This window comes from Etheostoma spectabile, chromosome 6 (assembly GCF_008692095.1).
Source record: "Etheostoma spectabile isolate EspeVRDwgs_2016 chromosome 6, UIUC_Espe_1.0, whole genome shotgun sequence".
NCBI classification, from domain to species: domain Eukaryota; kingdom Metazoa; phylum Chordata; class Actinopteri; order Perciformes; family Percidae; genus Etheostoma; species Etheostoma spectabile.
This window is the reverse complement of record NC_045738.1, coordinates 20,600,998-20,620,231: the sequence shown is the minus strand read 5'-3', so window position 1 is coordinate 20,620,231 and position 19,234 is coordinate 20,600,998. Positions and strand designations below refer to the sequence as shown.

The following is a 19,234-nucleotide window of genomic DNA, read 5'->3' as shown; positions in this document are numbered from 1 at the left end:
TGTTGTTTGGGGATTCTTTGTGTCATTCTGCTGTCGGTCATCATAGCAGTCGTCGTCTACCACCGTAAGTTTACTGAACAGACAGTCCATGAACTCACACTTAGACATGGGACAAACCTTAAAGAATAAGAGTAGCAGTTTTTTTCTGAAACAAATATTTGATATAAGTGATGAACTGCCACATCAGAAATGAAAAAGAAGCCCGATGAGAAAATACACATGCACTGTATTAGGCCTGCACGATATTTGAAAAATCTGACATTGTGATATTTTTCCCCCTGCGATTATATATTGCGATATGAAAAAATAAAAAGTAATTTTTGGAAAAATCACAAATAGCTCTATTTGGAAATAAATCATTCTCGACTACTGCGGTGAAAATTTAATGCTTTATAAACACCAAAGCAAGGTAAGCGCTGTGACTAACGTTACTCTTCTGAGCGATTTTGAAGGGACATTATGAGAAATACGCGGTTGACTAGCGTGACACCATTGTATTAATGTAATGTGCTGTATTTATATAGCGCTTTTCCAGTCTAACAATGCTCAAAGCGCTTTTACATCTACAGGATACATTCACCATTCCCACACATTCATATACACTGTGGCCGAGGCTGCCGTACAAGGTGCCACCTGCTCATCAGATAAACATTCACACACATTCACACTACGATGCGCAGCACCGGGGGCAAATCGGGGTTCAGTGTCTTGCCCAGGACACTTCGACAATGACTGCAGGGGCGGGGATCGAACCGAGGCAGGCAACCGCACTACCACTGAGCACAGCCGCCCCCATATAATAATCAATCCAGATTAACGGGAATGACACTGACTGCTTGTTGCTTCTTCAAAATTTCAGTGTGGTCGACTAGCGGGGCCAGCTCGTTAGTATAGTTTTGTGTCAGGTCATCGATTATTAAACTGTCTTAGAAAGTAAGATCACAACCTGAATGCAGACGTCCAGAACCTGGAGACACGAAACCAGCAGCGGAGACCCAAAACCAGCAGCTGGAGACCCAGAGGAAACACTTAACAAAACAAATACAAGATGGAGACAAACTGGGAATAAACTCAACGTCAGTCGAGCTCAGTGGAGCATTGATGCCTACTGCCCCAAAGATAAAGGTTATGTTCAGATCCTATTAATTAGATCCAATAATAATAATATCATAATGCAAAATGTTGTGACTGGTTGGTCTCTGTTGTTTCAGGGAGACAGTGTACAGCTTGTCAGAAAGGCTGGTTTCTCAGAGACTCTAACTGCTATGTGTTTCATGACGCTCCTCCTGATCGTAAAACTGGGAAGAAGCTCGACAAGACAGAGGAGAGGGTTCAGATTGGGTGTTGGACTTTATGAAGAGGAAAAGTAATGAGACAACTGTGGGAGATTGGATGACACAAAATAATCAAACATTTGGGTTAACACATTTATTTTAGGCCACATTTTAAATTTAATTCTGCCCTGCTTATGTTTCATAAGAAACGCTGCAGTATTGCCCAACACTACACTTCCTGTTCACAACAACACGTTCTTATTGGCTGCCGAATTGATGAAAACGATAATCACAACCTCGAAGCAGAAGTCCAGCGTAGAGCATCACAGCGACCAGACGCCCCCCTAACAGCCCTCATACAGACTGCAGCGGACTTCAAACATCTGGTCAGGATGAGAGAGGAATCCACATGAGGAACTTGGTACTTTAACATATTCTGTTTAAGTGTCTGCATGTAAGACATTATCTACTATATGTATTTATGTACATGTTGTGGTAGCTCTATGTGTCTACATGTTGTTTTGATGTTAATCTTTCAGAGGATTGGAAGAAGAAGATAATAACTATGTTAATGCTCCAGCCTGGACTGAGGATGAAGTGGCAGCCCCCCCAGGTACATTTCACACATTTAATATTATTTAAACATGAGATTTTTTTGTCATTATGTTCAAAAAATGATTGTTAAAAAACTCAGCTCTTTTTGTTCTGTAAGACTTCAAATGTATTCATCATCAATAACATCATTAACTCCACTGAGTTCTTCTTCTCTCAGACCAGAGGTCTCTCTTCTTCTCTCGGTCTTCTCCACTGATAGCAGTGTGTTGGCTGATACTGTTAGTCATCATGGGCCTTCGTATCTACTGTGAGTACCACTGTCTTAGCTTGTTGGTGGTAGTCCTTATTTAAAGGACAGGTTCACATTGCCCATGTGTAAATAGAAACAGTTTCCTTGCTGTAATCTCTTCATACTTGCTCTGTGCAAATATGTATTCAAAGGTTTATCAGAAGCTAACATGAAGCTTCAGAAGTCTGAGTTAGAGAAGTTTTTGTTCACTCTGTTTTCCCAGACAAGATTTCTGCAGCAGAAGAGTAAACTGGAGGAATGATCAGAGAAAGAAAACCCAGTTTCAGTGATCATAGACTAGCTAACTGTTTATAAAATAGATTTGGAACACATGAGTCCATCCTGTAATGGATGGAAGTCTGTTTTTATAATGTAAACAAGTTGCATGACTAAAACACTGAAAATTGTATGAGCACTAGGAATAAGAGGAACATTTTCATTTTGCAGTTGGTACTGTCTTAGAAAGCAAGATCACAAACCTGACTGCAGACGTCCAGAACCTGACAACACGAAACCAGCAGCTGGAGACACAAAACCAGCAGCTGGAGACCCAGAGGAACAACTTAACAGAACAAATACAAGACCTGGAGACAAACTGGAATAAACTCAACCTCAGTCGAGCTCAGTGGAGCATTGATGCCTACTGCCCCAAAGATAAAGGTATGTTCAGATCCTATTAATTAGGTCCAATAATATTAATATCATAATGCAGTAATGTTGTTTATTGGTTGGTCTGTGTTGTTTCAGGGAGACAGTGTGCAGCTTGTCAGAATGGCTGGTTTCTCTACATGTCTAACTGCTATGTGTATAATAACGCTGCTCCTCCTGATCAGAAAACCTGGGAAGAAGCTCGACAAGACTGCAGAGGAAAGGGTTCAGATTTGTTTGTTGGAAATAGTCAAGAGGATCAGGTAATGAGAAAACTGGTTATTTTCATGACACACATATATGGAAATTGGGGAGAAATTGGGGTTATCCCACTCTAAAAAAATGTCTTTAAAACCACGCTGTGTATGATAGATAACTAAATACTTTAAATTGTGTAAGTAGTAAAATAACACGAATGCAAACAAACAGGACAACAAATGGGTTTTAGGTTCAGAAACATTTGGAGTCCCTCCTCCCTCGTCTCACAGTGGTTTGGTCCACTGGCTCACAGTGGTTTGGTCCACTGTTTGGTTTTCTATCTTTACATTAATCGTGGGATTCTTCAAAATGCCAAATTCAGCTGCAAAATGGGATGTTTAAAATCCAGCGTTAACATCGGGGAACCCAAGGAAAAGCAATCGATTCTAGATTCAGAGAAGCAGTCAGATGAGTGGGAGAGATACGTCTCTTATAAAATACTTATGAATAATAATGACGTGTGTGTGTGCTGACCAGTGATGTCATTACGCCAAAAATTGCATGTGAAATAATTGAAATGCATTAATATATTCAGTTCTAGAAATTCAACAGCTTTTATATTTCAAAATCCAATGAAAAGATTTACTTCCTTAGCGTCGGCTAGCTTGCTAATTCACCCCCCCCCCCCCCCCCCCCCGTGCTTTCATGCTCCACACTGGTTATAGAAAACCCGAACAAAGTCAGACCTGTAAATATAAAACAGCTTTGCCAGACTACTTACTACACATATCCTCTACAAGTACCATTGTGTATTCATAACTGTGTATTGCTCTTTTAATGTCCTCCCCATGTGTTAGATGAAATTTGAAACATATTATTAAGTTGAAATGTATTTTCTCCAGGTTAGAACACTGAGTCTGTAGATAACAGTGTAATTATTTAATTATAGTGTTTAAATATCTGATAACTGTTTCTCTCTTGTCAGGTTGCACTCAATTACTACAGCAAGGGTAGTTCAGGAACTGCTGGATACTGGTTTGGTCTGAGAGCTGAAGGAGGGAGATGGAAGTGGATTGATGGTAGGAATCTGACTGAAAGGTAAGAGACACATTCCTAAACACTCTGAATCCTAAAATCTATCAGCCTTGATCTAAACATCATGTTCTTCCCTCAGCTACTGGACACCACAGCCTCCTCCTCCTCCTGCTACTGACAGTCAGTGTGTAATGTCTGTCCAGAAGTATAAATGGAAATCAGTGAGCTGTGATGAGAAAAAACAATGGATCTGCGTAATGAAGGCTTTAAAGGCTGTGTCTCAAAGCACGCACTTCCCTTAGTGCACTTACAGAAGTACACTTTGTGCACTACGTACTATCTTGCATCTTGCATACTATCTTGTAAATTTTGATAGGAGTGTTGTCTCAAATCGCGCACTACCATGTGAACTTACCGGAAATGACGATCACATTTCATCCCTTCTTCTTCTGTACAATTGGGAATTTCACCAGGGAGAGCATTCCAGTCTGCTATTGTTTTCGCGAAAAATAATTCCTGCTTTGTTTTTGATATTTTAACAAAAAACAAAATGTGATATATTTGCTCCGTGTCACGCCAGGATGACTGCGACACCGCCGTCATGTCACCCCCCCCCCCCCCCCCCCATTAGCTGAAAACCATACACACAACTGTATCGTATTATACGTTCTTACTGCACTCTTAATTCATTAATTATACCTATTCTTTGCAGTCCACTCTTTTTATGTATATACTTATGTTTCTGCTCTAAAAAATAAGTAAAGTAAATATTCATTACGTTACTTTTCATTTTAATGCTCAACGGTTTCATGAGGACATCCTTGTTGCCCATAGATAATACTGTTGTTATGATGCATTACCCCTTACAACTTACCTAATAGACAAACCATCATTACATCTTTTATATAACTTGTATTTTTGTTCTAAATGGTCTTCATACAGTGACAATACAATAGTGAAAGCAGAGGTAACAGAATTGACATTTAAATGGACCCATTCCTTTATATTCATTATATGTTTGCTACAGTCATGCAACGTGTAATACAAAAGATAACAAAGTTAAATACTTTTAATATAATTTTATTTAAAAATGTGCTTGTAGTTCTGCAGGCTCCCCCCAGGCCGTAGGGGATGGGGACATGAGGGGGGAGCAGACTCTCCAGGAGATCCTTCTACGGTCTGATGGCCATCGTCGCCCCTAAATGACGGCCCTCTACTCCTCGTTTGTCCCTGAAGAGACGGGTTATACAGGATCTACATCAGGTGGAGGCAGTATAAACAGGACAAACAACAGTATACTACAACACATGTAACGTTAGCTTATAACTTATTTGCCAATATGGTTAAACTGCCGCTGTTAGCTAGCTAAGGTTGGCTTGCTAGCACGTCAAATTACGGTACTAATAAACGTTATAATTCGTGGTACAAAAATGTATTATCTACTGTAAAATTAACCAAGTATACATTTACAAGTGGCTTATATGTTTAGCAAAAACACTCACGTTCAACTTTGTATTGCTCCGTCGGTCTCGCTATCGCGTCATCGGCCGCCGCTATCTAGTTTTTCAACGGTTGTTAGCTCCGCCCCTTCCGCTACGTAGCCAAGATGGCGACCGTTGAGTGTGGAAAGTGTGCATCAATCTACACTTAACTCTGGGCGTTTCTCAATATGTGTTCTTCTATGGACTTGTGTCCTTGTGTTCTTGTGAAACGTCATGTTTGGTGGCCAAAGTACTGACCCAATACACAAGTTAGCATTTTGCCAAGAACAGTTAAAATCCCCGGATGTGATCTCGACACGCCCATTTTACCGAGGATACATCGGATGGTAACTTGTGTGAACTTGGCCGGGCAGGTATCCCAGCATTCAATTCGGGTGTAAAGCGCTTATGGTTTCCGGTACACATATTTTCACAATTTACGTCTATTATTAAATCAATACATTCATTTTTAAGATGTTTTAAGGCGAGAAATCAGCTGTGAAGATTTTGAGTATAGGCCGTTCAACGAAAATTGATGGTGAATTAAAAAAGCCTTCGGAGTTGGAAAGCTCCGCAAACCCCGGCGGGCATAGCAAGCTCGCCAGCCGGGAATGACTCTCGCGAGCCGGTCAGTCAAGCAGCTCACAGCCCCCTCTGGTCCCACATTTAGACAGACCCCTCTGGCCCCACATTTAGACAGACCCCTGCAGCAAAGCCAGGTCCACAATTGTAAGATATTTTAAACAATTTTTACCGCTGTTGTTATATATATCTGTCCTCCTCATCCTGGCTCTCCTCCCTCTCAGGCTCCTCTTCTGCTTCTCGGTAACGTAAACCGACGGCAGTGGCTAACTTTACCCAGTCCATCTATAATTTTAATACCTATTTTAACGTTTCTGTTCTGCTTTCAATTAAAATTGAATCCCGAACAATGTTACAAGGATTTTTTTCCCGCCGTTGTGTCGTTATTTATAAAGTTATTGGCCCGTGATACTTAATAGCACTTTAAATGAAAACGTAACAAAACAAAGGCGGTGTGAAAGGTGACCGTCCATGCTTTATTATGAATACACACATCAAAGTAAAGCGCCCTCTTTGCTGGGGGTGTTGCGCAAAAACAGGGAGAACGCTTCGTCTCAAAACTGTCAACAGCGTTTTGTGTGCTTCTGAACTTGCGAGTTCAGTCTTCCAGGTACAACCTGCAAGTACGGTCTCCCCAAGAACACAAGTCCGTTCTTTGCGTACTTGGTATTGAGAAACGCCCTCTGTGACCGGTTTGAGTGCACCATCCGGGTATTTTAAGTACACTGCATTTGACCGTACTTCGACAATGTGAACGCACTATGTACTCAAATAGTTAGTATTTAGTACAGAAGTGCGCGATTTGAGACACAGCCATCTGTTTAAACACAGCAGTCAGACTCTGCCTGATAATATCAACTGGCTTATAAATATCAACTATGAAGACTTCTACTTCACAATTTTTCAAAGCTGTTTGTTTGTGTCTGAAAAACCGACACTCAGATTAAACGTATACCTGCAGTTAGCTTTTCTTCTCCCTTTTAAGAGCCGCAGTGCTTATATTTCCTGTTTCTATGACATTTTATTGTGTTGCTCCTGATTGGCCAGCAGAGGGCGGTGCATCACTTGTTCTCAGCAGAATGTTCCAGAGTCTGTTTCTATATGTACTTATACAGCTGATGGTTGAGTGGTATCTTTCTATCTAGAAGCAGTTTCAGATTTAAATCCATTACACTGAATAAATGTTATGCCAAACATTTGTTGTTGTTCTCTTTTTCCTGAAAATGTCAGCACGCCAAACATGGGCAGGTCAATCTGTTTCTGCCTTTCACGCAGTGCATGCTGGGATATGCTCCTGTTAACAGATAAAAACAGGTACAGGGGGGAGAGATGGATGTTTGTCCTCAGTATGGTGAACAATCAACTTCTGTATGAACAATTATTGTTTTGGTCTTTCCTCATTATTGATTAACCCTTAATCATTTACTTCCCGCAGGCTGCCATCACGTTAATTATTACAGATTAGCTGTTGATCATGTTACAGTTTATTTAGTTATAACGTTACACGTAAATGATTAGCCTACATTAATTGACTACCACAAGTTTGGAAAGTAACCAAACGCTCATTCATCTTCTCATAACGAACGACAGTCAGAGTAAACCTCCCGAAGGTCGTAGCTGAAGCAACAAGCAAGCTAACGTTAGATGGCCAATGCTGAGCTGAACATGTTTACTCACCACAGGTTACTAACCTATTTTGCGTTCAGCGCTTCTTTGTTTGGGTCTTGTTGTATGACGTTTTAAAGCCAAGTTTATGATGAATGGCGGAGCAGCTGCCGGTGTTTGTGTTTGCGGCCGCGCGCAGCAGATACTACGTGTTAGGTAGGCAGGTTATAGGTAACGGAGGAGGTAATAACGGCAAGCTCAGCCGACGCTTCCTAAAAAATAAACATTGTTCACGAGTCCCGCACCTCGAGTCGGAGTCGAGTCTGAAGTCACTGTGTGTGCGACATAACGTTACTTTCCTTGCAATGGCACCAACAGGCAAACCCGCATGTAACCGTCCTTCCACGGCGTCCACAGGCAGCATATAAGCAGGCCAGCTATCCCTGGTGTGGTTAACGTTAGCGACCGAGTTAAGGAGATAGGCCGCTTCCTCCACATTCTGAAAAACTACATTGTCGACATCTGTGTCCATGTGTGCCGCTAACTGAAACACACGTTCTGTCTGAGCGTCTAAACGAAAAATTATAAAGTCAATAATACTTATAACGTTAGCATTGTTTTCAAAAACAGTTGCTAAATGCCTCAGCTCTTGTTGTGACTGTGGCCGGTGGCATGTAGATTCGCCCGATGCAGTAAAATGCTAACCAACCAATGGGCAGAAGTTGACCCCTTAAGACCAGCCCCTCCTCATTTGCATAATGAGGCAGGAATGCATGAAGAAATGTAAAATTGACAGGCAGAAATAAATACCAGGGGTGAAAATAAATAGGGTAGAAAATGCAACGGAAGAATAAAACACAAAAGATTTAAACACACACAGAAGTAAATACATTTAAAAAATAAGTAATTAATAAATAAAGTTGAAGATTATAACGGACAATAATAAATAAGGTAATTATTACAAGGTGAATGAATAAAGAAGCTAATGTAAGAGAGATATATACATTTATGTCTCACTGTAATTTAATTTCTACCTACATTTATTTGTTTATTGTATTTTTGGGGGCTTAATTGTATGCTTATTTATTTATTGAGCATTTATTTATTTCTGTATTTATTTTTAAATATGGTAGACCTGGTCCTCCATACATCTGTACTCACGCTGGGTTTTTAAATTCCAGCGGTTGCCATGCACACAACTTGCCCCCCCCTGACTGCTGGGAGATTTTATGGCTTTGGGGGTGGGGCAGATGTGCTAACGCGCCATTCAGAACACAAGACAAAATAAGAGTGTTATTGCAAAACAGAACATGGTAAAATCGTTTGTTTTCTCGATTATACTATTTTGGTGATCGTTGGGAGCAATTGAAATTCAATTAATTGCACAGCCCTACACTAAACTGTTGTTGTGAATAACTTGAAATGTGATTTTCTTCTGTTATTATTATTTCTGACATTTTATATTGTTGGTCCGTACTGGTCAACCGAGGAAGCTGCATCACTTGTCTCATCAGAATCAATGTATCTAAATACTGCTTTAATCAGTAGTTTTTTTTTTTTTTTTTTAAATTGTCCCTAAGGAGAAGACTTGAGACATTAGCTGCTAACAAACAGGAACAGACACTTTTGAAATGGCAAAATGTAGTATTTCATAAAGACACTGCAGACAGTAATGTCCCCCTAGACTTCCCCTTCACATTATTATTATATTATATTATTATTATTTTTTTATATTAGTAGCTGCAGAAATGCAAACACTGATAAAGCAGAGGTCCAGTAGAGATCATCACAGCGGAGCAGACGCCTCCTAACAGCCCTCATATGTAACCGTGTTAATGCGGCCTCTCCAGGTATGTTTCACACGTTTAATATTGTTAAACATAAGATTGCTATTGTGTGTGTGTGTGTGTGTGTGTGTGTGCGTGTGTGTGTGTGTGTGCGCATTTTTTATAGTATAAAAAAAGTTAACTTAAAATTTATTTGACTGATTTGGCAGTGTTTTCTCAGAAAATAAACCTTTCACAGGTTCCCTCGCTTAGAGACGGTTGCTAGGTGATGGCAAATAAGCATGATGGTCGGACCCCGGAGCTGCCCGGAAAAACCAACCCCTCTACCATGAATTCTACAAAAAACGTAAGAAGTCCAACGTGTTAACATTCCCATGTGTAAAAAACAATTTGCCTTTCTTTAATAAAGTCTTCTTTATATCCTACAAGTACAAATGCAGTAGCCTAGTGTATTTGTCAAGTTGTAAAGTAAACTCATCCACCTCACTCACCTTTATCTGATTATAGCTGTTGCATTTTGAATCATGTCTCTATCTGCAGCTTTATGTGGTCCATTTCCAGATTTCTATATGTATTTCTAATCTTATTCTCTAAGTAGAACTCGTACAGCTGTTTCACAGGGAGCTACAGGAACACAACATTACATTTTTCCCAGTGCCAGGCCTTCTTAACTTCAGTGTAAGTCATGGGCTGATGCTGAACATCCTACAGAGCCATGTTGGGCTGTAGAGGTGCATGGCCTCTCTTCTTCGTCCTTGTAATTACCAGCATTGGTCTGTTTAAGACAGGAAGTTATATCAGGGTACACCATCAGTAAGGGTAAGTTATTTTTAAAGGTGTTAACTTTAATACGCCTCTGTATCTTTCACTGCAGCTGACAGTGTGACTTCATCTTCCTGGAAGTGGATTAAAAAATATTAATTTAAAACATGTTGTGATCCAGTCGACATCCAGATGACTATGTTAATGCTCCAGCCTGGACTTTGCATAAAGTGGCACCCCCTCCAGGTACACTTCACACATTTAATACTGTTAAACATGAGATTTATTTATCAATCATGCCAAAAAAATGTTATGAAGATTTAAAATATGAATGTTTAAAGTTCAGCTTCTTTTTTCCTGTAGTACTTTAAATGTATTCAAAGCACCTTTTGACTGTTAAATCAACATCATTAACTCCACTGAGTTCTTCTTCTTCTCTCAGACCAGAGGTCTCTCTTCTTCTCTCGGTCTTTTCCACTGATAGATATTTATTGATCTCAGTAAAATGGGAAATTACAGTCTAAAAGCAGCGAAAATTATAATCGTAATGATAAATATGTAGATAAGCAGTTGTGCAGGTTGCTCTTGGTGCAGTATGGTGGTGTCTCAGAGTCTTATCAGCACCCAGTGATGAAGAGGTTTATTGATGGTGTGTTGGCTGATACTGTTAGTCATCATGGGCCTTCGTATCTACTGGGAGTACCACTGTCTTAGCTTGTTGGTGGTAGTCTCTATTTAAAGGACAGGTTCACACTTTTCAACAACATCCTCTCTCTGTTGCTGTAGTTCTCTCATTTCTGCGAACAACGCCCAACTGACGGCAGAAAACCAGCAGCTGGAGACACTGATGCAGCATCTGAATTTGTCCAAAGACAACTCCAGGATGAGAACTAGAGGAGAGACCACGACAATCTGACCCTCCAGTTTGACCACTTAACACAAGACTGGACTGTCTTTGAAAGCATGATCACAGACCTGACTGCAGATAAAATTGCTTTCTCAACCAACAGCAGAAGTGTTTTTTTTTCACACTTTCAGATGCGCTGCGGTTTTAAAACAGCAGTACTTAATGTATCCGCCCGCTAGTCAGACTGAACCCAACAGAGCGACTGTAACCATGGCGGAGGAGGAGGTTAGCTACGCTTCGGTTGTATTCAAAAGTAACCAACATCCTCAATCCCAAGGTACGTTTAGTATTTTTTTTGAAATCGAGTATATCAATAATAGATATCTTGAAACTTATGCTGTTGCTGTGGATCAGATACTGTATCTGTGTTTTATGTGATCATATGCAATGTTAATTTGTTGTACTGGTATTTTCTTCACTAATACTAGATAGAAAATAAAGTTCTGATCAGAAAATGTAAATTAAATGTGTCTAAATAGATGCACAATTTGGTGATACAGGTGGAATAGCGTCTAACTGTAGCATATTAAGAATATGACCTGGAACTATTTATATCTAGACTATAATCTTGTAAAATGGTTTCTACAGTGTATTAGATCGTCTTTTTTGCGCTCTAATTAGTATAATTTGGTATAATAAGGTCTATGTATCTTGGGTCAAATACAAGCCCTAATAGTAATTCTGAGATTGTGTCATTGACACTTTCAGCTGAAAAGGAGGAAACTGTGTACGATGAGGTGAAGGGGCGGAGTGAAACAATTGAACTAACTGCTGACACAAACGGTAGGTTGTCAAATATTATAATTGAAATATTTTGAACTGTGTCAAGTTTGTATTTTTTAAAATCTATTTTCTTCAGGACAGTGTTTGCAGAGTGCTTCATGTGCAGCTAATGTTACAGCCACTACTACTTCTACAAAAACACTATAAATACTTAGTTATATAGTTATTGTTTCTACTGCTATAGTTAAGCATAATCACTCAAATCTTTTTTTTCTTTTAGGAGAGGTTTCCATGTTTTTAAGCTGTTGCATGTTATGTGAATTTTGAGATTTCAAGAGATCTTTTCCTAATTTGCTTGCAGTGTGAGATATGCGGGACCAGATCTACAGTCCTCGTTCTGTTAAAATATATTCTAAAGATATCTGAAACTGACAGCAGGCTTCAGCAGTCTGAGTTAGTTGAATTAAGCGGGTACCTTCTCTCTCTCCTCTCTCTCTCTCTCTCTCCTCCTCTCTCCCCCCCCCCCCCCCCCCCCCCCCAGACAGGGTTTCCTTGTATAGAATATTGACAAAAAGAATAATTTTGTACTAAAACACAATCTTTGAAAGATACTTTCTTGATTTGGTTAACTTAGACTGCAAATGTCTTTGTGTGTTTCGTCTCAGCAGAATTCTACCAAGACAAGAAAGCAAACAACAGATGTTGTAATGTCCAGTATCAGCGGCTGGCCTGTTGTTTGGGGATTCTTTGTGTCATTCTGCTGTCCGTCATCATAGCAGTCGTCGTCTACCACCGTAAGTATACTGAACAGGCAGTCCATGCATGACAATGTTTGATATATAAATGATGACTTTGCCATATTCAGAATGAGACAGAAGCCCCGATGAGAAAATACACATGCACTGTATGCATAAAAGTACTTAAATGTTAAGTCAGGTGATTTAGTATTTTTTTTTTCTTCTTTTAAACAAATCCCAAAAAGTGTGTGTGTGTGAGATATAAACCTGTTCTCAGTGTCGGATACCGATGCATAAATCACCTTTAGCATCTCCTTGGAATGCACCGGCCAGAGCAGCAGCACGACCGCGGCGCTGTAAGATGACGTAGTATTGAGAGCGACAAAGGTAGCGAGTAGTATGGAAGAAAATCTGCGTGACACAAAGGGTCCTGACAAAGGGCGTCATAATGTGATGCCAAGAGTCCCGACCAAATGTGTCTGAATATGGTACTTTTTGCATCAATAAGAAATGCAGAAGACACCTGAACAAGCGTCGCTTTTTGAGTGAGAATGTGTTGATATGTTGATACATCTTGTTCCTCTGTAACACAAAGCATAACAATTGTAATGACAGGTAATGACCTAAAGGGGTCATTGTTCTAGAGAGAGTTGAGAGCCAAAGAAGAGCGAGACCGGATGTTGTTCACGCTGGCAAGCTGATAAACCGAGCACAGACTGAACTCACGTGTGGCTTGTCTTCTAAGATTACCATGTGTCTGTAAAAGATTTCAACAGACATTACAACAATGAATGTGGCCAGTCTAAATTTGAATCAATCATAAACCGTCCTGCTGCGATGAAGGCAAAGTGCATCATATCAGTGACTTAAAGACTTCACCAACAAGTACACTATTCTATTCTATTGTTTACTCCCGATGAGGGACAACAACAATCTGACAGTCCAGTTGGGCAACCTGACACAAAACTATACTGTCTTAGAAAGCAAGATCACAAACCTGACTGAAGACGTCCAGCAGCTGGAGACCCAAAACCAGCAGCTGGAGACCCAGAGGAACAACTTAACAAAACAAATACAAGACCTGGAGACAAACTGGAATAAACTCAACGTCAGTCGAGCTCAGTGGAGCATTGATGCCTACTGCCCCAAAGATAAAGGTATGTTCAGATCCTATTAATTAGATCCAATAATATTAACATCATAATGTTGTAATGTTCTTTATTTGTTGGTCTCTGTTGTTTCAGGGACACGGTGTACAGCCTGTCAGAAGAAATGGGAACACACCAACTCTAACTGCTATATGTATAATAACGCTAGACTTCCTGATCAGAAAACCTGGGAAGAAGCTCGACAAGACTGCAGAGGAAGGAGTTCAGATTTGGTTGTTGTACAAAGTCAAGCAGAAAAGGTAATGAGAAAACTGGATATTTTTATTACACACATAAATGGAAATTGGGGGGGTTCACGACCCACCCAATCTGGGGGTTATCCCCTCTGAAAAATTTCTTTAAAACCACGTTTTGTATGGTAGATAATTAAATACTACAAATAATTGTGTAAAATAATACAAATGCAAACCGGGCAACAAATGGGTTTTATATTTAGAAACATTTAGAGTCCCTCCTCCCTCGTCTCACAGTGGTTTGGTCCACTGCCTCACAGTGGTTTGGTCCACTGTTTTGGTTTTCTATCTTTACATTAATGCTAGGCAGAAGTCTGAGGGGCTCGTGGGATTCTTTTCTCAAAACTAAGATGCGACATACAATGTATAAATTTCAACTCATATATTTTCATCTTGCTGAAACTCAAAAAGCCAAATTCAGAATGGGATGTTTAAAATCCAGTGTTCACATCCAGGAGCCCAAAGAAAAGCAATCGATTCTAGATTCAGAGAAGCAGTCAGATGAATGGCAGAGATACGTCTCTCATTAACATACTTATGAATAATAAATAATGCCGTGTGTGTGTGTGTATGCTGACCAGTGATGTCATTACGACTGAAATTCGTTGTGAAATAATTTCAGTGCATGAATATATTCAGTGCTAGAAATTCATCAGGTTTTATATTTTAAAATCCAATGAAACAGATTTACTTCCGTAGCGTCGGCTAGCTTGCTAATGAAATTTACGCCCATGAACACAATTATTAAATTGAAATGTATTTTCTCCAGGTTTGAACACTGAGTCTTTAGATAACAGTGTGATTATATAGTTATAGTGTTTAAATATCTGATAACTGTTTCTCTCTTGTCAGGATGCACTTAATTACACACAAGGGTAGTTCAGAGCTGCTGGATACTGGTTTGGTCTGAGAGCTGAAGGAGGGAGATGGAAGTGGATTGATGGAAGTAATCTGAATGAAAGGGTAAGAGACCATTCCTAAACACTCTGAATCCTAAAATCTATCAGCCTTGATCTAAACATCATGTTCTTCCCACAGCTACTGGACACCCACAGCCTCCTCCTGCTACTGACGGTCAGTGTGTAATGTCTGTCCAGACACCGATAAATGGATACCAGTGAACTGATGATGAAAAACAAGATGGATCTGCATAATGAAGCCTTTATCTGTTTAAACACAGCAGTCAGACTCTGCATGATAATATCAACTGGCTCATAAATATCAAACTATGAAGACTTCTTCTACTTCACAATTTAAATGTTTTGTCTTCAGAACTAAACATGTTCAGGGAATTGATTTTATAGAATAAAGGGAAGAAATATTTACAGTGAGTTATTTTTCAAAGCTTTTTATGTGTCTCAGAATAAAAATAGACACTTAGATTTGAATGCATTTAGATATTTGATGAGATAGGTATGCTAATGTACCTGAATGTTGTTCTGCTTTGTTAGAGATGTGATGCTTATAATTTGTATATCAGCAGATTGATGACAGGGACAGACAGACCGCTCAGTTTCCTGTTTCCTGTGTATCATGTGACATATTTTGTTGCTACTCATTGGCCAAAATGGGGGCACTGCATCACTCGTTCTCAACAGAATGTCCTCAGAGATTTTGGCTTCAGCATGTTAGGAATATTAACTTCTAAAATGTTTTTTTTATTCATCTATCTAGAAGCATATTCATGTTTTATCACATTGAATAAAAACGCTGCAACATGTTGTCTTTTTCTTACATAATGCTGATTGAAACTATCTTCATTAATGTAGAACAACCAACATAAATCAGGAAGTTGCCGTCTATTTCAAATTATGATCATTATGGTTTTTCTTTTCACTTTACTGAACATTGGGAATGATAAGATTTAATGTGTTTGTGTCAGTCAACTAAAGAAGAGCTTATGTATCAAAGAATTATTTGGAAAAAAGAAAATGGTGTATTTTAAAAGGGGGATTTAATGTGGTTAATGTAGATAGTGTGTGATGATTTTTCAGAGGAAATGGAGGAAGAAGATGAGTATGTTAGCGCTGCAGTATACACACACACACACACGCATGCTCAGGATCTATACATGCACTAATGGAGAGATGTCAGAATTGAGTGGGCTGCCAGCTGAACCAGAGCCCTGAGCGGGTGGGGGGGTACGGTGCCTTGCTCAACAGCACCTGGCAGTGCCCAGGAGGTGAAGTGGCATCTCTCCACCCACTAATCTACACTCCCTTCTTTTTTGGTCCATACGAGGACTTGAACCAGTGACCCTCCGGTTCCCAACCCAACTCCCTACGGACTGAGCTACTGCCACTACTGTCCTCTACTGGTTTAGAGGCTCTTTGGTTATAGATGGCGGTTTGTTGTATACGACAATTTCGAGCTGAGAAAATTTTCTGTAGGTCTTCACTGTGAGTCTGTGAATTACTGCGTGTTTATTTGAGTATAGTGTTGTAATATCTGATAACTGTCTCTGTTGTCAGAAAGTACTCGATGAATACAGCGTGGATAGTTCAGGAGCTGATGGATACTGGTTTGGTCTGAGAGCTGAAGGTGGGAGATGGAAGTGATCTGACTGAAAGGTAAGAGACACATTCCTAAACACTGAATCTGAATCATAAAAGCACAATGATATCAACTGGCTCATTGTATATAGTACAGGCATGGTGTATCTGACTGCCAACACCTGCATTTAGGGAAATAAAGTGTCTGGCTTGAAGGGGATCTAAACTGTTAATTATGAATAACTTCAAATGTACTTCTATTTTTCATTCTTAGAGATGTCACACTTATATTTCCTGTTTATTTGTAACATTTTATATTGTTGCTATGGATAAACCAACAGCCAACATTGAATTAATCACCAGAGAAGGACCAACCGTATTCAGGAGGCTGTAACATGTTGAATCCAGATGAGACAGAACCAGATCTGGTCTCGGTGTGTTCGCTGCATTTCCATGTTCCTTCATGTTCACATGGGTTTCCTCCCACAGTCCTAACACTGGCAGGTCGATCTGTTTCTGCCTTTCACGCAGTGCATGCTGGGATATGCTCCTGTAAACAGACAAAAACAGGTAAAGGGGAGGAGAGATGGATGTTTGTTCTCAGTATGATGAACAATGAACTTCAATGAGAACTGTTATACTTTTTTTTATTCATCGTTGTAGCTTTGGGGAAGATGCTGCAGACACACAACAAGGGTTAACACCATAAGACACACCCTAAAACGGGAAGACTTGAGACATTAGCTTCTAACCAAACAACACTTCAAAGCAGAACTAAAACCCACACACTTTCTTAGAAATTTATATTGGTACACTGTAAACTTGATCATTTCCCTCACAGCCTTCCGAAGCAGAAGTCCAGTAACGATTTCTCCGAAAATGCACCTTTCGCAACTTTCCATACTTAGAGACGCTCGCTAGGTGATAGCAACAAATACAGCATGATTTTGGAAATAAAAAAAGCGAGAGAGAGCGAGACATCCGGGGCTCTTCATAAAACATTTTGGGCTGTAGCCGGGAATGTCCAGACCTAATGAGGCCTCACAAAGCTAGTTCAGCGAAACTCTGAATCAGGTACTATGGCAACATACTATGTGATTAGTAAGACTGTTATTTTTAAAGGTGTTAACCTCAGTACGTCTTAGCCTTCTTTATGTCACAACGGTACGTTAAATGGAATGTAATACCCCCCCGCTGCTCTGATTCTCCGACCAGTCTCCTGTTCCATCGTCCCCTCACTCGTGATCAAGACCCCAAGGTATTTAAACGCCTTCACTTCATCTTACATTTCCCTTCAATTTAATCCCTATCCTCCCACAACATTTTTTAGGGTTAGGGTTAAAATCTGATACAAATGTAACATAACATAGGGCCTTATTTTGGAAAAGATATCTTAGAGATTACATTTAAGTCATGGAAACAGCAGCCACATGTCACTGAAACACTGCAGGACGACGTCTCGGACGTTGGCCCAGTGAGCAAACAGTCCACATGCAACATCCTCCCGACGCATTTTGATTCCATCGCCAATAAGCCAATGTTGGAGCCATTTCATTGGTTGACCAGCGTGTGATGCTAGAGGTGTAAAAGTTTATTTAAATGTGGCCTAAGTGGTTCAGCTGTGTTGCGCACAGCAAGGTCAGTTTTTTGACCGCGGTTAAGTGTAGGATAACAATTAAAAGAAGTGCAGTTAATTTGTTACTTTAAATAAACGGATTGTCATATCCAGTGTAAGTTTGAAACTGTTAAACAACAAGTAATTAATTGACGATTCTTATTACAAAGACACACATTTACACAGATGCCATGCGTTAGTTTCCGACCAAACAAACAACAATTGTGCGCCACCAGCCAACGTCGAGGCAATGTGTTTACTGAGAAGTGTGCCGAAATAGCCAGAACATGTCCACATCATGGTTGGTCAATGGCGTTGCCACAAAATGCTATTTTGTGTAAAGAAATTAGCATTTTATGGCCACAAATTAGTAAGAGTATGTTGCATGACAACACATAGGCAGCAAATGCTTTTAAAATGACCAAATTCAAAGCTGTGATGTAATCAAACATTTGGGTTAACACATTCTTATTTTAGGCCACATTTTAGATTTAATTCAGTCCTGCTTATGTTTCATAAGAAACGCTGCCGTATTGCCCAACACTACACTTCCTGTTCACAACACGTTCTTATTGGCTGCCAAATTGATGAAAAACGATAATCACAGCCTCAAAGCAGAAGTCCAGTGTAGAGGATCACAGCGGACCAGACGCCCCCCTAACATCCCTAATACAGGACTGCAGCAGGACTTCAAACATCTGGTCAGGATGAAGAGAAACCCACATCAGGAACTTGGTACTTTAACATATTCTGTTTATGTGTCTACATGTTATACATTATCTACTATATGTATTTATGTACCACCATGTTGTCTACATTTGTCTTTGATGTTTATTTTTTAGTGGAAATGGAAGAAGAAGAAGATAATGTTAATGCTTCAGCCTGGACTTTCAATAAAGTGGCACCCCCTCTAGGTACACTTCACACATGTAATATTGTTAAACATGAGATTTATTCATCGGTCATCATGTCAAAAAATTTGATAATGATGAAAATTAAAAATAAGAATGTTTAAAAGCTCCTTTTTTCTCTACTACTTCAAACGTGTTCAAAGTACTTTTGACTGTTAAATCCATAGACATATATATGTCTATGGTTAAATCAACTTTCATTAACTCCACTGAGTTCTTCTTCTTCTCTCA

General features: G+C 39.7%; 2 protein-coding genes across 2 annotated transcripts in view; both read left to right on the top strand.

Annotated features, from left to right (window-relative positions):
- The first annotated feature begins 950 nt into the window (after positions 1-950).
- LOC116690869 (uncharacterized) lies at positions 951-4,362 on the top strand. The gene is made up of 8 exons (XM_032518071.1): positions 951-1,125; positions 1,212-1,341; positions 1,814-1,887; positions 2,047-2,136; positions 2,566-2,778; positions 2,866-3,029; positions 3,950-4,062; positions 4,139-4,362. Exons 1-8 carry the CDS (start codon positions 951-953, stop codon positions 4,299-4,301), a joined length of 1,122 nt encoding a protein of 373 aa, XP_032373962.1. The 3' UTR covers positions 4,302-4,362.
- A 6,971-nt stretch (positions 4,363-11,333) lies between these two features.
- Positions 11,334-19,234, top strand: part of LOC116690868 (macrophage mannose receptor 1) — a 13,782-nt gene continuing 5,881 nt past the window's right edge. The window contains exons 1-4 of the mRNA XM_032518070.1: positions 11,334-11,400; positions 11,832-11,906; positions 12,512-12,640; positions 13,564-13,740. Of these exons, the coding sequence (XP_032373961.1) occupies positions 11,334-11,400; positions 11,832-11,906; positions 12,512-12,640; positions 13,564-13,740 (448 nt within the window). The remainder of the gene's footprint in view (positions 11,401-11,831; positions 11,907-12,511; positions 12,641-13,563; positions 13,741-19,234) is intronic.

Coding starts and splice junctions, on each gene's coding strand:
- LOC116690869 (XM_032518071.1), top strand. CDS start 951: ATGCAGACGTCCAGAACCTGGAGACACGAAACCAGCAGCGGAGACCCA. Junction 1,888..2,046: donor TGAAGTGGCAGCCCCCCCAG/GTACATTTCACA, acceptor TTCTTCTCTCAG/ACCAGAGGTCTCTCTTCTTC. Junction 3,030..3,949: donor GAAATAGTCAAGAGGATCAG/GTAATGAGAAAA, acceptor CTCTCTTGTCAG/GTTGCACTCAATTACTACAG.